This window comes from Mya arenaria, chromosome 7 (assembly GCF_026914265.1).
Source record: "Mya arenaria isolate MELC-2E11 chromosome 7, ASM2691426v1".
Lineage (NCBI taxonomy): Eukaryota > Metazoa > Mollusca > Bivalvia > Myida > Myidae > Mya > Mya arenaria.
This window is the reverse complement of record NC_069128.1, coordinates 65,923,093-65,943,092: the sequence shown is the minus strand read 5'-3', so window position 1 is coordinate 65,943,092 and position 20,000 is coordinate 65,923,093. Positions and strand designations below refer to the sequence as shown.

Below are 20,000 nucleotides of genomic sequence, written 5' to 3'. Positions count from 1 at the left end.
TCCTTAAGAAAGACGGAAAGCAATGTATTGCTACGGAAGGCATTGGTTGCTAGAACAAAATGTGGCTGCTTATCAAGTTAACTTCTTAGAATAAATATGGTTGCTAAAGAAGTTGGTTAGTCTATTTTGTTAAGAAAAAAGATTGCTGCTAGGGGAAACAAACTACTGCTAAGAAAGCCATAGATCACTAAGAAAAACGATTGTTGACTAGGAAGTTTGTGATTGCTATGGAGATCAAAGGTTGCTAAGAAATGTGTTTTGAGGAAAGTTGATAAAGGACTATTATAAAATCTACTTGGTAAATAGATCAGGACATAGAACTGCAGCTTTGAGAAAAAAAGATTCTTAAATATTTCCTTACATACAAGTATCGAAAAACAAACGGCAGGAGACATGGTTAATATTGACTGAAGGAGCCTGTTTGAAAACAAAATAAGGCAACTAGGCAATTCACTGAACATTCCATTGAAGTTTGGTTGAAATTGTCGTTGTGGTTTAGAAAGAGATGTCGTTTATAGAAATATATTGACGGCGAAAATAGGACTACGGACAATGGCGCATCACACAACTCTTGATGCACTTCAAGCTCAGGTGAGTTAAAAAAATACAAGTCTTTAAAGCGTATCAAAGTCGATTGTCATCCTTCCACCACCATACACAGTACACTACCACAGCAGTGAAATTAGATAAATATATTTAAACTTGGTACGGACAGATTGTGTTCCTTACTTTTCTTAAATATAAAGATGAGCTACGAACTATTAACAACATGTATGTTTGGGATTTCAACATGACATTGTTAATCTAAAACCTATCCCGATTACCTGAAGCGTATCGTACAACTTGTCGACGTAACTCACGAAGGTCGAAAACTCAGAATCCATTATTTGGTAAAACGAGTAGGGATCTTTCATTTGCCCTATAATAATTAAAAGTCAATTTGAAACATGTTATGACACAGTAAGGAATATGATTGTAACAATGTTCTCGGATTATATCTAATCATGTGTGTCATTGCGGGCTGTGGTACACTGACACCTTTTCGTCACGAATTGCCAATGTGAAAGTAGGTCGTGAATGTCGTCACATGTTGCTTTAAATTAAGCTTAGTCAGCGGGTACAGCATAAACTAGTCTATTAATTTTCAGTTTAAACTCTCTTTAATTTGAATCATTGTTTCAGTTTGTTACACTGTAGTCGCAGAAAAGAGTACGTAGACAATATTGTGTATCTATTCTGCAGATCCATAGCGTTTAGTAATCAAGGTAAGTATCCAAATATTGGCCCTAACAATAGAAGATATTACAAGGTGTTGTCTGCAAAATGTGCAATACCAATCATTCAATATTATTCGGTGGTTTACCTATTTCTGCTTTGGCTTTCATTTCTCGGTGTTCAAATCCAGACACTGACCTTTTCCTGAAACACCAATAACTTCTCGAATGAGTCGCTTGTACCGTTGTATTATATAATAGTGTCTTAATTGTAAAACTGTTACGTTATGCAGAAATAAGGATAGCCCTTTTTATTTAGCAAAGTATGTGAGTGTGCGTGACTACAGAAATTCGTCTTAATTTTGGAAATAATGGGCAGATTCAACAGCTTATTTCTATTACAAAATACACAAAATAGATTTTGTATCGTTCAATTCAACTTATCTACCAGAGATACATTTTGAAATAAAACATTTTATAAATTGCATGGTTCCTGTAGTTTGTAACAAGGACAGCAACACATTTTGTAATACCCACATGAAAAAGTCTCGAAAACTGACGAGGCCTAAGAACGAAGTTGTAATCGCCAAAATCTTTTTCCCAATCATCGCCCCAATCATCAACCCAATCATAAACACAATCATTAACCCAATCAATAATAAAGACTTCTTAATTGTATCTGCAGCCTCCATCTTTCCAGGAGTTTTTGACTTGGTAAACACATGCACCATCATTGCCAGAGTTGTTACGAACGTTACCAATAGTACCATTGGTAACACTGGTAACCTACGAGCATCCCCCGTCAATGAATCCCTCGTTCCACACGAAACTGTAACCATAAAAGACGGACTTATAAACTATAAAGTAAAGCAAAACACAGCGTTTAATCATTAACGTGTACGTATTAGGGATAGCCAACATTTTCCTTATATGTTTGCAAAAAGTTAAAAATATATCTTTAAGAAGTTGAAGTAAACTTTTTTCATTCGCAAAAGTAAAAGTCGGGGCATTTTAACCATTCTATGTCGTGTCCGGTAGGATTTTCCCATAAATTGGCCTCGGAAATTCCCAATTTTCAGAATGAAAAAAAAAGTACATGTTGAACAAAGCAAAATCGAAAAAAATCAGTAAATCCATATATATTTATTTATATAGCCTTATTGAATTATATCAAAAGTGCAAACGAAATTCATTATCATTGTTAAGCTCGATTACAAATACTTTTAAACATATCTCGACAATGCTCGTTTTAATCAATTTTATACACCTATTTGATATAGTCCTTTCAACATGACCATCAAAGTATACCCTCTATTCATTAAGTTTCACTTATTCATCTCATTCTTACTAATATATATCATGAAACTTGCGAGTTCTCTTTGCGTACACATTATTATCAGTAAATGATGATCAATGCTTTGTATTTGTTTCGTCATAGTTACTACTCTTTATCATGAATTTCGTAGTCATTTAGTATGATGCATCATCTCCTGACCAAGGCGATATGTAAATATCATATCATATTAAATTACTGCCAAGTCGATATGTATTTTATTATATGTTTTGATTTACTATCATGACGAATAGATAATAAGTTAAATAAATATCAGTAAAATAAAATTTAAGAACATTTTTCATGACACCTTTTTATCTGCAGCCTTTGTTTTGCATTTAACATTTTTTGTTTAAATACTTTTATTGACTTGTTTTATAATAAATAAACAATGTTCAACTAATATCCGAAGTAACATGAAAAGCATTTATAACAAGTTCGCACATTAAAACTCAACTAAAAAAATCAAAGTTTTGACATCTAGGAGCAAGAAATGCAATAAACATATTTCTTCAAGTAAAATGATATTTTAGAGGGATCAACTTCACAACCAGTGAATGAGACAAACTATTTAGTTTAAAATAAGGTCAAATTAAGAGGTTCATTTTTAGGTCATACAATAAATAACTATATTAAAATGGATGTTTAATTACATTTACCAAATCTCTTGTTTTTTTTCAGCTATCACTGACTCCTGCATCAACAGAGCATCGTCTTTTAATTTCACAATCGCTGTCACAACTTTATTTATCAATTCCGGTTCATATTGATATTTGTCATCGTCAATTTGATCAAACACGAAGATGTCTTTACAATTGTACTCTGTCTGCTTAATAATCTCGTCAACTTGCAAGCTTTTTAATAGTGACAATTGCCAAGGTGAAAGTAGGTCGTGTATGTCGTCACATGTTGCTTTTAATTAAGCTTAGTCAGCGGGTACAGCATAAACTAGTCTATTTATTTTCAGTTTAAACTCTCTTTAATTTGAATCATTGTTTCAGTTTGTTACACTGTAGTCGCGGAAAAAAAATATGTAGACAATATTGTGTATCTATTCTGCAGATCCATAGCGTTTAGTAATCAAGGTAAGTATCCAAATATTGGCCCTAACAATAGAATATATAACAAGGTGTTGTCTGCAAAATGTGCAATAGCAATCATTCAATTATATTCGGTGGTTTACCTATTTCTGCTTTGGCTTTCATTTCTCGGTGTTCAAATCCAGACACTGACCTTTTCCTGAAACACACCAATAACTTCTCGAATGAGTCGCTTATATCGTTGTATCATATAATAGTGTCTTAATTGTAAAACTGTTACGCTATTCAGAAATAAGGATAGCCCTTTTTATTTAGCAAAGTATGTGAGTGTGCGTGACTACAGAAATTCGTCTTAATTTTGGAAATAATGGGCAGATTCAACAGCTTATTTCTATTACAAAATACACAAAATAGATTTTGTATCGTTCAATTCAACTTATCTACCAGAGATACATTTTGAAATAAAACATTTTATAAATTGCATGGTTCCTGTAGTTTTTAACAAGGACAGCAACACATTTTGTAATACCCACATGAAAAAGTCTCGAAAACCGACGAGGCCTAAGAACGAAGTTGTAATCGCCAAAATCTTTTTCGCAATCATCACCACAATCATCAACCCAATCAATAATAAAGACTTCTTAATTGTATCTGCAGCCTCCATCTTTCCAGGAGTTTTTGACTGGGTAAACACCGGCACCGTTATTGCCAGAAAAGTTATTACGAACGTTACCACTAGTACCACTGGTAACACTGGTAACCTACGAGCATCCCCTGTCAATGATAATGACGAATTCCTCGTTCCATACGAACCTGTAACCATAAAAGACGGACCTATAAACTATAAAGTAAAGCAAAACACAGCGTTAAATCATTAACGTGTACGTATTAGAGATAGCCAACATGTTCTTTATATGTTTGCAAAAAGTTACAAATACATCTTTAAGAAGTTGAATTAAACTATTTTCATTCGCAAAAGTAAAAGTCGGGGCATTTTAACCATTCTATATCGTGTCCGGTAGGATTTTCCCATAAATTGGCCTCGGAAATTCCCAATTTTCAGAATGAAAAAAAAAGTACATGTTGAACAAAGCAATATCGAAAAAAATCAGTAAATCCATATATATTTATTTATATAGCCTTATTGAATTATATCAAAAGTGCAAACGAAATTCATTATCATTGTTAAGCTCGATTACAAATACTTTTAAACATATCTCGACAATGCTCGTTTTAATCAATTTTATACACCTATTTGATATAGTCCTTTCAACATGACCATCAAAGTATACCCTCTATTCATTAAGTTTCACTTATTCATCTCATTCTTACTAATATATATCATGAAACTTGCGAGTTCTCTTTGCGTACACATTATTATCAGTAAATGATGATCAATGCTTTGTATTTGTTTCGTCATAGTTACTACTCTTTATCATGAATTTCGTAGTCATTTAGTATGATGCATCATCTCCTGACCAAGGCGATATGTAAATATCATATCATATTAAATTACTGCCAAGTCGATATGTATTTTATTATATGTTTTGATTTACTATCATGACGAATAGATAATAAGTTAAATAAATATCAGTAAAATAAAATTTAAGAACATTTTTCATGACACCTTTTTATCTGCAGCCTTTGTTTTGCATTTAACATTTTTTGTTTAAATACTTTTATTGACTTGTTTTATAATAAATAAACAATGTTCAACTAATATCCGAAGTAACATGAAAAGCATTTATAACAAGTTCGCACATTAAAACTCAACTAAAAAAATCAAAGTTTTGACATCTAGGAGCAAGAAATGCAATAAACATATTTCTTCAAGTAAAATGATATTTTAGAGGGATCAACTTCACAACCAGTGAATGAGACAAACTATTTAGTTTAAAATAAGGTCAAATTAAGAGGTTCATTTTTAGGTCATACAATAAATAACTATATTAAAATGGATGTTTAATTACATTTACCAAATCTCTTGTTTTTTTTCAGCTATCACTGACTCCTGCATCAACAGAGCATCGTCTTTTAATTTCACAATCGCTGTCACAACTTTATTTATCAATTCCGGTTCATATTGATATTTGTCATCGTCAATTTGATCAAACACGAAGATGTCTTTACAATTGTACTCTGTCTGCTTAATAATCTCGTCAACTTGCAAGCTTTTTAATAGTGACAATTGCCAAGGTGAAAGTAGGTCGTGTATGTCGTCACATGTTGCTTTTAATTAAGCTTAGTCAGCGGGTACAGCATAAACTAGTCTATTTATTTTCAGTTTAAACTCTCTTTAATTTGAATCATTGTTTCAGTTTGTTACACTGTAGTCGCGGAAAAAAAATATGTAGACAATATTGTGTATCTATTCTGCAGATCCATAGCGTTTAGTAATCAAGGTAAGTATCCAAATATTGGCCCTAACAATAGAATATATAACAAGGTGTTGTCTGCAAATTGTGCAATAGCAATCATTCAATTATATTCGGTGGTTTACCTATTTCTGCTTTGGCTTTCATTTCTCGGTGTTCAAATCCAGACACTGACCTTTTCCTGAAACACACCAATAACTTCTCGAATGAGTCGCTTATATCGTTGTATCATATAATAGTGTCTTAATTGTAAAACTGTTACGCTATTCAGAAATAAGGATAGCCCTTTTTATTTAGCAAAGTATGTGAGTGTGCGTGACTACAGAAATTCGTCTTAATTTTGGAAATAATGGGCAGATTCAACAGCTTATTTCTATTACAAAATACACAAAATAGATTTTGTATCGTTCAATTCAACTTATCTACCAGAGATACATTTTGAAATAAAACATTTTATAAATTGCATGGTTCCTGTAGTTTTTAACAAGGACAGCAACACATTTTGTAATACCCACATGAAAAAGTCTCGAAAACCGACGAGGCCTAAGAACGAAGTTGTAATCGCCAAAATCTTTTTCGCAATCATCACCACAATCATCAACCCAATCAATAATAAAGACTTCTTAATTGTATCTGCAGCCTCCATCTTTCCAGGAGTTTTTGACTGGGTAAACACCGGCACCGTTATTGCCAGAAAAGTTATTACGAACGTTACCACTAGTACCACTGGTAACACTGGTAACCTACGAGCATCCCCTGTCAATGATAATGACGAATTCCTCGTTCCATACGAACCTGTAACCATAAAAGACGGACCTATAAACTATAAAGTAAAGCAAAACACAGCGTTAAATCATTAACGTGTACGTATTAGAGATAGCCAACATGTTCTTTATATGTTTGCAAAAAGTTACAAATAAATCTTTAAGAAGTTGAATTAAACTATTTTCATTCGCAAAAGTAAAAGTCGGGGCATTTTAACCATTCTATGTCGTGTCCGGTAGGATTTTCCCATAAATTGGCCTCGGAAATTCCCAATTTTCAGAATGAAAAAAAAAGTACATGTTGAACAAAGCAATATCGAAAAAAATCAGTAAATCCATATATATTTATTTATATAGCCTTATTGAATTATATCAAAAGTGCAAACGAAATTCATTATCATTGTTAAGCTCGATTACAAATACTTTTAAACATATCTCGACAATGCTCGTTTTAATCAATTGTATACACCTATTTGATAAAGTCCTTTCAACATGACCATCAAAGTATACCCTCTATTTATTAAGTTTCACTTATTCATCTCATTCTTACTAATATATATCATGAAACTTGCGAGTTCTCTTTGCGTACACATTATTATCAGTAAATGATGATCAATGCTTTGTATTTGTTTCGTCATAGTTACTACTCTTTATCATGAATTTCGTAGTCATTTAGTATGATGCATCATCTCCTGACCAAGGCGATATGTAAATATCATATCATATTAAATTACTGCCAAGTCGATATGTATTTTATTATATGTTTTGATTTACTATCATGACGAATAGATAATAAGTTAAATAAATATCGGTAAAATAAAATTTAAGAACATTTTTCATGACACCTTTTTATCTGCAGCCTTTGTTTTGCATTTAACATTTTTTGTTTAAATACTTTTATTGACTTGTTTTATAATAAATAAACAATGTTCAACTAATATCCGAAGTAACATGAGAAGCATTTATAACAAGTTCGCACATTAAAACTCAACTAAATAAATCAAAGTTTTGACATCTAGGAGCAAGAAATGCAATAAACATATTTCTTCAAGTAAAATGATATTTTAGAGGGATCAACTTCACAACCAGTGAATGAGACAAACTATTTAGTTTAAAAGAAGGTCAAATTAAGAGGTTCATTTTTAGGTCATACAATAACTAACTATATTAAAATGGATGTATAATTACATTTACCAAATCTCTTGTTTTTTTCAGCTATCACTGACTCCTGCATCAACAGAGCATCGTCTCTTAATTTCACAATAGCTGTCACAACTTTATTTATTAATTCCGGTTCATATCGATATTGATATTTGTCCTCGTCAATTTGATCAAACACGAAGATATCTTCACAATCGTACTCTGTCTGCTTAATAATCTCGTCAACTTGCAAGCTTTTTAATAGTGACAACACATCCCTGTTGGCAGGTTTCAGCTGCTAAAATGGCAAAATAAACCCATTTGTAATTTAATCAAGTATTGGAGTTTACACATTACAACGCGTCTGTATTAATTCCATGGTATATATGTATACAGTAGGGGCATATTAGTTATATAGGATTCAAGTTAAATGGTGACAACTTATAACTCAATGCAACCGATACTTCCGTGTAGTTATTTAATGTATTTAAATGAAAACGTTTTGTCCCATTGCAATAATTTGTAATAGTTTTAGAAAAAGCAGTTCAGGCAAAAGCAAGTTGTTAAACGTCCAGTTATCGTTGAAGTTGCTTAAGATACAAGGTTGGTAGATACTTTATAATGGTTTCGTTGTATATGTTATATTGGTTTATCATGCCGCATACGAAGTTCTTGTATTTCATATTGATTTCAACGCGTTAAACTCAAAGTCATTTCATCGGATATTACAGGAACTGTAAGTATATTTAAATAAGGAATGCAAACGAATGGCAAAATTGATATTTGAATATTCGGAAATTCTTTAGATCGATTATTCGAATATAATAAATACATATTTAAGAAGTTGTAGTAAGCTATTTTCATTCGCAAAAGTAATAGCCGGGGCATTTTAGACATTCTTTGTCATATCCGGTTCGCCCGACGGATCGTCATTTTCCCATAAATTTACCTCGAAAATTCCTAATTTTCAGAAAGAAAAATATTATGTTGTACAAAAAAAGTCCTGTAAATGAACAACTATTGCATTAATATATGTTTACAATTCGAAGTAGGATATTTTTCTGGTAGAAGAGCGAAATGTGCCAACGGAGGGTCGTTTTGTAGCCCAAGCAGCCTCATTCTGGGATTGACCTTTACCTTATCCAACTCGGGAATTAGAAAATAATAAATCGAAAACATAACGAGGACTGTATAGTAGATTGTAATAAAGTCCATACCTCTGTACGTTCGTCTATGCAAATGTCGCTTATAGCTGAAAGGTAAAAATGCATGCTTAAAACTTTTGTCTCTGTTTTCCACTTTAAAGAGACGTATTGAAACCTTTCTGTATTTAACATGTTAGGCAAACAAATTTCCACTTCAGGACATCACACCATTCCTAAAATTGACAACGAATTTTTTTCTAGATTTGTGCTAAAAGTCCCCCCCCCCTCGTTTCGCGGCTTGTACTTGCTATTTCGCTTATTATCCGTCAATGTTCGCCAAAGACCTATTCGTATTAATGGTGCCTTGTTGTTTTAGTATATGATCGTTGTATATTATTACGGCCTTTTTCTTCCTGATTTTAAAACCAAACGACGTCCCGTTTTAAGCTGTATGGGAGTATTTCCTGTCTGTTCCAGGAAACATTCGTGCAAACAATATATTCTTCACGCCAATAAGTCAGACTGTAAACATTTTTGCATTTTGATATTGCAAATTAGCAGGGCAACATAACACGACCGGTGTTCACACCGCCTTGATATGTAGCGACTTTTTCGCGAGCCTGAACAGCCGGGTAGTTTCTTTATAAAGTGACTGTTGTATTACGAATTTAAGAAATTCCTTCATATCGACAGCTATATCTTTTTTGACATGCTCATAGGCAGAAACAAAACATTATAAGACACTAGTACACTTCTAATATTTATATTTTCCAATGAGATTCTAGCAATCATACGGTCGCCTTGATAACCGGTCGAAACATTGCAACTTTATATTACATACTAGTATTTTTTCCTCATGACTATGGACTGAAACATGAGCGTGATGGTATCATACAAAAGGATGATTAAAGAATACTGCTCTGGCTTGTAAAAAGGGACTCATACAAGAGTTATAGTGACTGCCATCGGCCAGATTAATTTCATGTGAGACTTTCACAAAACAAATAATACAAATGAAAAACAAATCATTGAAATCTAAATGCTTTTAGACATTTTTTGTTTTGTCTCTTGAAAGAAATCATCGTACTTAAAGTGTAACGTATGCGGATTGGACCGAGCGGCTGTACGCTTTTTATCAAACTCACACATGAATAACAAAAGATGAAACTGTGCTATCATATTCCTCAAGGTAACGTAACCTTTTGAATGTATACAAATATTTTTGATTGGGCTTTAATAACAAAAGACATCATTTAAATCAAAACAGGTATACCTAACTTGGCTATGGCGGATTTCAGAGCTTGTTGACATTTCTCTTCCTCACCACTAGAGAGGTATAAATCACTCATTTTGTGAAGTTCAGACTCAAATGTTGACATTATCATATCTGACTCTGTGAATTTGGAAGGACCTGGAAAATGAAATTATGTTACAGTTTTACAAAGGCGATAAAATACTTTAATGTATTTGTTTCATAAAGAAATTCGCGAGTTATCAACATGAGCTGAGGTGATCGAAAAGGGTTTGGAGAAATACATTATTTTTCGATATCGTAAATTACGCCTAAACTTTCACATTGTATTAACACTTAAACATTCATGTTGTATTTGTTCAAATTGCGATAGTTAAATCATTAAAAGCTGTACCATAAACGAGTAGTGTTTGAGGTAATCTTATATTCTCTTAAATTATTAAATTTGTGACGATTGGGTAGAGCTGATTATAGTGATGAATATAAATAGTAGTTTGTCTTTCCATCTGTATCATTAGAATAAAGTTAAGTCCAAGTTCTATTTCAATATCAATCTAAGTAAAGTTGTCCTTCTTATGTGAACAAACATTGTCATATATCTATATATGGCTTGAGGGTAAGAAAACAGTATATCCTATAGTGTACTCGTCATTAGACTTTGTCCCGTTTGATAAAGCCAATAGCATCGACTTTGAGCAGACGCTAGGCAAAGTTGAAGAGCAAAATTCCAAACAAAATGATAATATTAGAAACAACCTTGATGCATAATGTTACTTTTACGTTTAACTCGAATCAACGTCTAAAGACATATTGTTGTTAAATATTTTGCAACCCAACCTTTTGGAGTACGAAAGCATGAAACACACAAAGGTAACTATAAATAGGTAATATCCAGTGTAATGTGTAATATGTTTGTTACGAGTTACGTTCACAGTGATATAAAGTATCAAACCTGATAGATCCATGTTAAGACCAACTTTTTTAGAATGTTTTTCCGCGCTATTGATCTTTGCACATACATTTTTCAAACATTCCACTGAAAGAAAAAAGCAAGCACGCGCGATTTAGTCATTCTCTTATTACTAAGGGTATTGTTTGGTACTATGAACAATAATACATTATTTTCGCTTGAGCAATATATAGAAAACATTTCTGTTGTGTGAACGGTTTCTAAGAATGTCTGATACATGATGAAGTGCAATTTAAAACAACAACATGTACAGTTTTCTTACATAAATGCCTTGTCATATATATGAGATCACAATAATTCATAAAGTTGTCTTGCCTTTCCGGCTTTAGTTCATGTTTGCACCTTATATAAAGTGGAATATTGTAAATTTTATAATTTAAAACGGTAATTATAATACTTTACGTGTATCTTCAAAGCAAAATGACATTTGCTCAGAATTCATGGCTATCTCTACTTTTAAATCGTCATTTTCATAACAGCGCCGTAGAGAAGTTTGCAGCTGAGTTGCAATTTCAATTAATTTTCCATCGACTGTATCTTCCAAAAAATCCATGTACGATGTAAAATCATTGAAGCGAACGAATATACACACGCATCCGTTTGTAGCGTGTGTTGGGTCAGCTGTAACAAAACATATAAAACATAAATATCAATGCATGTTTATAAAAACATATTAAGTTTCGAACCGTGTTAGGTTCAGTGAAGAGGATGTAATGAACAATAACAATTTGATTTTAATTGCTTACCATAATTAAATTTTTCGACCTTCCTGTAATAATATCTCAAAATCAAAAGATCTATTTCTCAGGAAAACTTTAGCTAAGTGAAACACTCCATCTCATGTCAGCCTAATAAAAAAATAAAGTAGGAGCCCACAAAGGAGCCTTTGACTCCTTTACCTCCTTTGTTTTGAAGACGCTTAAGAATTGTCCTCACAGCATCATTAAGCTGTGTGCTCACATCATCAGAAAAGCTGAGACCTTCAGTACGCCCAATCTCCTCTTCGAATAGTCTCACTAATTCTTCCGAGATTTCGCTTTCAGCTTTAGGACTGCAGTTTCGTAGCAATAGCTTAAAGCTTACCTCTCCTGCGACATATACAATATTTCATATTACACATTGACGTGCACGCGCGCACGTGTGTGTGTGTGTGTGTGTGTGTGTGTGTGTGTGTGTGTGTGTTTTACTTATGAATAATTAAAGAAAGAAGACAATGTAGTGAAAACACAGAACAAATACTTGAAACCAATTATTTATTCCACCACATTCATAGTTGTGAAATTATGGCAGGACAATTCAAACATTCATAAGAGAGAAACAACGAATCATATATAATGTAGAATACAAAACTATCTGTGCAATAACAGCGGATGACAAAACGACAAACAACCTTGTATTTAAACGTTTATACGTTTAAAAAAAAAGAAAGGGATAAGCCGATTAGTCAAACTTTCAAAGATAACCCCTCTAAAGAGGCATACGGTAACGTCTTAAACGACACTGGACGACAGACACAACCGCACAAATTTCCACAACAGATCACACAAGCATCAAAACAGCTTTACCTCCTTGTTATGGTCGTTCAGACTCGAGTACAATAGGTCACGAATCTATTAGGGATCGTCCCTTTTTAAATGATATAAGGCCTCAACTTGTCCAAAGGTTTTATCAATAACTTTTAATCTAAAATCTTGATCTAGCATAAACTTGATAACAAAATACAAAAAGAAGTAAAACTAACATGTAAACTGACTCAACGACCGGACATACGAAGCAGTCATTTCAAGAAAGCCATCTGAATTAGCTTGCCTGGACACATTTAAGGTTTAAAACAATGTATTCATATCGTCTAATAATGAAAGCATCACTGTACAAACCATAAAACAACACAATAAAAATATTTTGAAATAAAAAAGTGAACGTAATATATAAAACATATACATCAACATATAAAACAACAGAAGACACGATATAAGTAGGCGATAACCCAACAACAAAAACTAACATTGAAACAAAATAAGATCAAAGGTAGAATATTGTGCTCAAAGAACGCGTCGATTTATTCAAGAAGGAGCCATAATCGGAATTAGTCATACAATAGCCTAGTATGAATATTGTCAAGCTATTAACTTATAAAACAAAATGTTTACCTTTACAACATTTAAGATATTTGAAACCTACCTGGCGGATTTAACAGCGACATGAATTCCTTTGGCAAAGTACTCAGAACAGCTTTAAGATCTTTCAAGTCTTCACGTATTTCGTTGGTGTTTCCGTTCGTGTGTTCTGAAAAGTGCAATCATCACAAAGCATTATTGGCAAATAATACTTATCATATTACCAATCACCAAGTGTGACTAAAATAAAATAAATAATAATTGGTTGTAATGAATACGTCGAACCATTCATTTAAGGCAAATTTCTTAAAGAGTTATCGGTCATATCCATATAAAATCATTTATTTAGAACACAATAAAACAGTAAAAATATTCGTCTTGTTATTTGTGAAGAGGTTTCTGTATTTACGTGCCCATCATTGAACTAAACCGATCAATTATAGGTCAAATTGCTTAGTTGCCAGTCTAATACGCTAAACAGATTATACAAGCATTAGACATGAGCACAAAACACGTAGTCTGCTTCAACACTTATATACGTAAACATTTAAATAATTTACAATAATTTAGCAGCAAGTTGTTCAGCTGTTTATTTATTCAATTTAGGTTTTAACTAAATTAGCTTACGGTTATATTACAATAGATATAAAACGTTAAACAGTTTAGTGACCGGTAATATGACAGACTTGCTTTTTCATCAGAGAAAGCAGCGATACAGCTTGTGTGTACTTTTAAATTAGACAAAGCAGCAATACAGCTTATGCGTACTTTTTACATCAGACTAAGCACAAAATACAGCTTGAAGATATTCCTCATCAAACAAAGCAGCACTTCATACTGCGCATACCATGTCATAAAATAAAGCGGTAATATAGCTTGTGCCTACTATCTGATAATACAATGCAGCAATTCTTCTTGCGCCTATTATTTGATCAAACAAATGAGCAATTTAGTTTGTGCCTACATCTAATCAAACGAAGCAGCAATTCTTCTTGTGCCTTTTTCTAATCAAACAAAGCAGTGATACTGCTTGTACCTCCTTTTTTATCAAACAAAGCAACAATACAGCTTGTCATACTTTCTAATCAACCAAAGCAACAATACTTCTTGTTCTTACTTTCTAATCAAACAAAGCAGCAATATAACTTGTGTCTTCTTTCTCCTTGAACATAGCAGCAAAACAGTTTGTGTGTACTTTAACATCAGACTAAGCAGCAATACAGCCTGTGTGTACTTTAACATCAGACTAAGCAGCAATATAGCTTGTGCGTGTTTTTATCTTACGAAACAACAATACAGATTGTGCATACTTTTTCAACAAACAAAGCAGCAATACAGCTTGTCCGTACTTTCTCATCAAATAAGGCAGCAATACAGCTTGTGCCGACTTGGTCATCAAACAAGAGGCAATACAGCTTGTGTCTACATTCTCATCAAACAAGAGACAAAATACAGCATGTGCCTACTTTCTCAGCAAACAAGAGACATTGCAGCTTGTGCCTACTTTCTGATCATAAAGAGCAGCAATACAGCCTGTGTTCATTTTCTAATAAAAAACAGCAATTAAGATTGTGTGTACTTTCTTATAAAAAAGAACAATTCAGATTGTGACAACTGTTCAGTCAAGATTTTTTTTGAGACACAGCCTTCGGAATAGTAATAGAATCTGTCATCTGTATGGATGCTAATTTGATACTCAGTTGTTCACGACATTTTGTTTCAAAAACAATTTCAAATAGTAAAACTTCCTTACACTTTAAACAAGTTTACCTTTCAGATCTTCAAAGATGGATTTATCTTTCAAATATAATTTGTGGGCAACGTCGAATGCTTTTATAACCTGTTTGCTAACTGGTCGCTCAGCCTCGTCTACTTGCTGGTTGATTTCTGCCTTCAAGTGTTGATCATTCAGATAATTCAACGCATTTGCAATGAATGTCTTAAAGACGTTCGCAAATTTTAGATAGTCCCTATCACTAATAATTGGCTTTGGTAAATGATGAATTGCATTTCTCGTTAAACGTACATCATTCACATCGCAGTCTTGTGTAGGAGGCAACGTACATACGGATCTTAGAATGAAACAGAACAATGTGAGATCCCAATCGTCCAGATCCGTGGCTTGATTTCCTTGCGGAAACAGAACGCTACTGAAACGCCTCCCAATATCAGATGAAAGTATCTTTCTCTTCTGGGCGAACATAAGCTGATCAATCGTGTTTCCGTTGGTACTAGTCTCTTTAACTAGAAGAGCTTTTAAAACTTCTACGACTACTGCCTGTATCTGACAAAGTTTTGCGTAATTTTCGCCTCCTAATTCCTGACTACAGGCCATGTTTTAGGTGCCTTCGACTCTGAAATACAGACCAAAAATAACAAACAAGTAAGTATGATCAATAATGTATGGGAAATAACTGCATACTTGGCATTACTGACATTCATTCAATTGATATTTTACATAACTAAAGGTTAATGAAACATTATACTTTCTTAAATAAAGCGTTACGGGAGAAAACGAAAATTTTCAAACTTTGACAAAAGTAGCATGTGAAGATTATTTTAGCTTGCTTTGTTGAAATAATTATGTCAGTTATTCAACTGACTTAAAGAAGTTGAACGCTGACATTAAATATCAGCATGCATGTTATTCTTCTAGATTGACTTTATTCAAGGATTTATATTTTGAAATAAAAAGTAAAAATGTTAAGTTGACAAAGGTCTGACGTTGGACTGCAAAGACGGTCCCTAACTGCATTAGTAAAGCTTTAGCAGTAAAATGATTTTGTACAGTTTCCGACAGAGACTGTGGTCAATATAGCCTCTTCCGATGGGCATGCAACTGACTTCCTTTTACAAGAATCGCGACAGAGATAACTAGAACTCCGTGAATTGGATTTGTCGTCTGTCTGAAACGCCCAATGTTTTCAAACCAAATGTTATACCAATTTAACACAACTTAGACCATGACCTCAAAAATAGGATTCATCTACTGGTAATTCCAAATAATCGCACAACGTTTCAGAACCTTAGGATAATAAGTATCTTCCAGGCCGAGAGTGTAAGATAGGTTCATTCCGACCTGAGCGTGGGGTGTTTTTTGTGGAAACGAGGTTTACCGAGTTTCCGCAAAACACCCTGCGCGAGGGTCGGTATGAACCAATCTTACACGAGCGGCTATGGTAAATGCTTTTTCTCCCACCTCAGTTAAACAAAATTAAGTAAAAAACATTTTTTTGCTGGAACTCATTTGTTCATAGTGAAAATAATTGCGTATGGATATGCGATAATTTGTGGTTGTCATGGATATGCGTGCAGTGATTCAGATTATGTTAATAGTCAAATCGCTCTTTAAATAGTTCCAAGGAGAGTGAATCATTATTTCTTGAAAGGTGCGTGAAAACTGTTTTATGGTGACATTTGAAGCGAGATATAATTAATAAGCGTTATTAACTGCCACAAGACAAGGTTTCCATGATGCTACAGACAGAGTCAGTCTTCAACATAAAAAAGGAGTTCCATACGGGCATTTTATCTTCGCCCGTGGGCAAGATAAGAATTTCTAGCATGGTTAAACTATTCGATCTACTTATCTGAGGTGGGAGAAAAAGCATTCTGGATATCTGACGTAAAGCGCCTGTTTTAAGAATTATTCACCATGACCGTGACCGTGAATGGTTATTTATTGTCCATGAAAGATTTGCATACAAGCTTATAACACAAATATAATATAAATATTAAATACCATTAACTTGAGAGTTTCTAATTCAAAAAATTTATGGAAAAATACAGAAACAGGCTCAGTAGCCAAAAGTTTAAACATAAAATCCGATTATTGGCACAGGGTAAATGCCAAAGACATATAACCAAACAACAAAATATTACAAACAAGAAACATGGAACAACAGCACAAATCAAGGAAAAATCAGTCATGCGTTCAAAAAACGTTTATATACACATTTTAAGGGAAAGTACTAAGAAATTTCGTCTGTAATAAAAAAAAACAGGTGTTAGATATATTTTTTTGCATTTTTTTTTATTTCAATGATGTAATTGCATATAAACTATTTCATTGAATTTGTCTCAAGCATGGAATATACATGTATCTCATGCATTGCAATTACTGATTTTGCTATGGTGATATATTGTCATGCAATATAATGTTTTTAAGAAACACTTAGTGCATGCTTAGGTGAGTTCTAATGCAGTAAGGAACTGCCAAGTTCAAGTTCCTTATATCGAACGTCCGCAACGATGACAGAACTGGCAGTCCTACGTTGATCATATCGATGCAACTATCACTAAACAATATTTGATAATAAAGGATGCATTACGAAAAGCATTGGCTCATAAGCCATTGCAACCCACAGTAACGATTAAAGAATAATGGTGTGTAATAAGTTCGGATTAAACCTCAATGTATCTTCAAGAAGGCTTAGTTTGTTCTTTATAAATTTCAGCCATTTTGAAAAAGGTTTAATCTTGAAATCGAAAGTAAATTTTTGAAATGTTTCAAAAGAAAATCACTCAAGATTTGCTTAACTTACTTTTGATGAACTAGATAAGGTGTACCTTTTACAAGTCCGTATATTGCTACATCAGAAATTTATTTCATAAACACTATGTTCATCATATTTCTGTGTCCTGACATGAACGCAATCTTTGGTTTCCCTTGTATCATCCACTACATATTTGAATCGATATACCTCTTCGCCAGGTCTTTATTTGAATAATTACTTCACGGCCTCTTACCGCCAGCTCCACCACTTATTGGAGGTGGAATGAAAATGAGCTGTCGAAACTTCCTTGATGCAGCTGTGCCTTGTGTTTACCCCTACACACTTGAGTATGATTTATGTTTTATTTGATAACATATCAGACGGACATACTTCGATATTCGGTGAATGTGGTACCGAATTAGAACACTTTTAATGCCTGTTGGCTACAATTTCGTTTCAATGTTGTGCAAACTGTGGTGCCAGGAGCTTTGCTCTTGTATCGAATATTTGCATGCAGAATGTTTTTACGGTGTTTGTATGCAGAAAAGTGTACTTGAAATGCTAGCAGATCTAAAAATATTCTCAAGGCCGATTCGGGAGAAAAGTTCTTCAAGTCGGGTAATCATTGGAGCCATAACAAATTGTTATGTCCTGGAAAATGCTCCAACGCGTCTTCCGTTATGGTGCCAATGAGTTTAATATGGATGTAAACAGTGAGAATGGTTCTTATTTATCATTTTAGAGGTTTATACGAGTAAATAAAAATGGAGAATGTAGTTGGCTATGGCTATGAGTTGTTCTAAGTGTAAAAGTTCTGAATAAAATTTAAAATCTGATTGTCTAGAGTTGGCATAACTTGCTTGAGGTTAGTGTTGATAACGTAAAAATCGGGATTTTTGACATCGAGTAAGCCTTAAAATACGCGAGGCAGTGTGGTAGTTCGTCATATTAAAAGATCCAAAATGATATTAAATCCGTTAATTGTTAATTTTCGTGTTATGAAATTGCTTCTGTTTTTTTCACAATTCGTTCCCTACTAAATTACAATTTTTGAGAACCACAACCTATTCATTGGCACCACAACGTTCAGAAAATCGAGCATAGTGCACCAAGTATAACAAATAAAGTTCTAAGATTTGTAACGAGGCAACCTTTTGTCAATAAAAAAGGCAAACACAGGTAAAGAAATTGCTTAAACCTTAGGTACGATAACAATTCTAATGAAAATTCAGATTTTTACGTTGTCAACACTAACCTCTAGCAAGTTATGCCAGTTCTAAACGATCAGATTTTAAAGTTTATTCAGATCTTTTACATCTAGAACAACTCATAGCCAATTGTATGTGAAACTACATTCTCCATTTTTCATTAAATCGTTTAAACCTATAAAAATTAAATATAAGAAACCATATTCACTGTTTACATCCACATTCCACTCATTGGCACTATAACATTAAACGCGTTGGAGCATTTTCAACACCGGGTTCTTGGCACCACAGGTCGCACAATATTGAAACAAATTGGTCGACAATTCATTTTCATTTCACCATCGATAAATGGAGGAGTTGGCGTATAGTGGCCGTGTATTTGTAAACAGGGATATTGATCCATAAGACTTCAACAAGAAATATCGGATGACACACTTTACACTGTCTTTAAACTTGAACGCTACGCTATTATTTGGTTGTTTTGAGAAAGCTCAGCCTAGCATGACTATATTCAATAACACGTGCTGATTGAGTGCTACATTGACATTATAAAGTCAAATATCGTTGTAAAATCATAATTTGCAAAACAAATGATTAAAACAAGGCTTTCAATTTAAATCCATGTAAAGTACACGTTCAGTTATTGAAACTTTCTACGTAGACAGAAAGGTAATCAGGGGCGGTTAAGAGTTTGACATAAGAAGGGGCGTAACTAAAGGGGCATATCCTTTATAGTTGCGCCCCTCCCATCAGAACCTAAATTTGTTTAGCTTGAACTGTTGGCATTACGGTTTGGGTGAGTAGTGGGTGCATTTTGGGAGTATTTTATTACTTTTGTCTCCTAAATTGTAATAAAACTTTAACTATTTTTAAGGGGAAAGGATGCACCCCCCCCTTGGATCCGCTAGTGGAAATTTATAACGCTAAATAGAAATTTGATATCATT

At 33.5% G+C, this 20,000-nt stretch overlaps 1 protein-coding gene across 4 annotated transcripts in view; it reads right to left on the bottom strand.

Moving 5' to 3' along the window:
* LOC128240803 (uncharacterized) overlaps nt 1-20,000 on the bottom strand; it is a 42,249-nt gene that overhangs the window by 3,687 nt on the left and 18,562 nt on the right. Inside the window, exons 1-16 of one of the 4 annotated variants that reach the window (XR_008262307.1) lie at nt 17,895-18,049; nt 15,121-15,704; nt 13,415-13,519; nt 12,133-12,321; nt 11,636-11,854; nt 11,216-11,299; nt 10,285-10,422; nt 9,084-9,118; nt 7,921-8,164; nt 6,478-6,757; nt 6,088-6,143; nt 4,121-4,400; nt 3,731-3,786; nt 1,982-2,043; nt 1,364-1,419; nt 825-919 (exon numbers count right to left, since the gene is read on the bottom strand). Coding sequence is in view for 3 of the 4 variants with exons in the window: in XM_052957688.1 (XP_052813648.1) it covers nt 825-919; nt 1,364-1,419; nt 1,752-2,043; nt 3,731-3,786; nt 4,121-4,400; nt 6,088-6,143; nt 6,478-6,757; nt 7,921-8,164; nt 9,084-9,118; nt 10,285-10,422; nt 11,216-11,299; nt 11,636-11,854; nt 12,133-12,321; nt 13,415-13,519; nt 15,121-15,685 (2,694 nt within the window). In the remaining variant the exon portion in view is untranslated. Of the gene's footprint in view, nt 1-824; nt 920-1,363; nt 1,420-1,751; nt 2,044-3,730; nt 3,787-4,120; nt 4,401-6,087; nt 6,144-6,477; nt 6,758-7,920; nt 8,165-9,083; nt 9,119-10,284; nt 10,423-11,215; nt 11,300-11,635; nt 11,855-12,132; nt 12,322-13,414; nt 13,520-15,120; nt 15,705-17,894; nt 18,051-20,000 lie in introns of those variants that run through there. The other 3 variants (XM_052957688.1, XM_052957687.1, XM_052957689.1) reach the window with 3 other exon arrangements.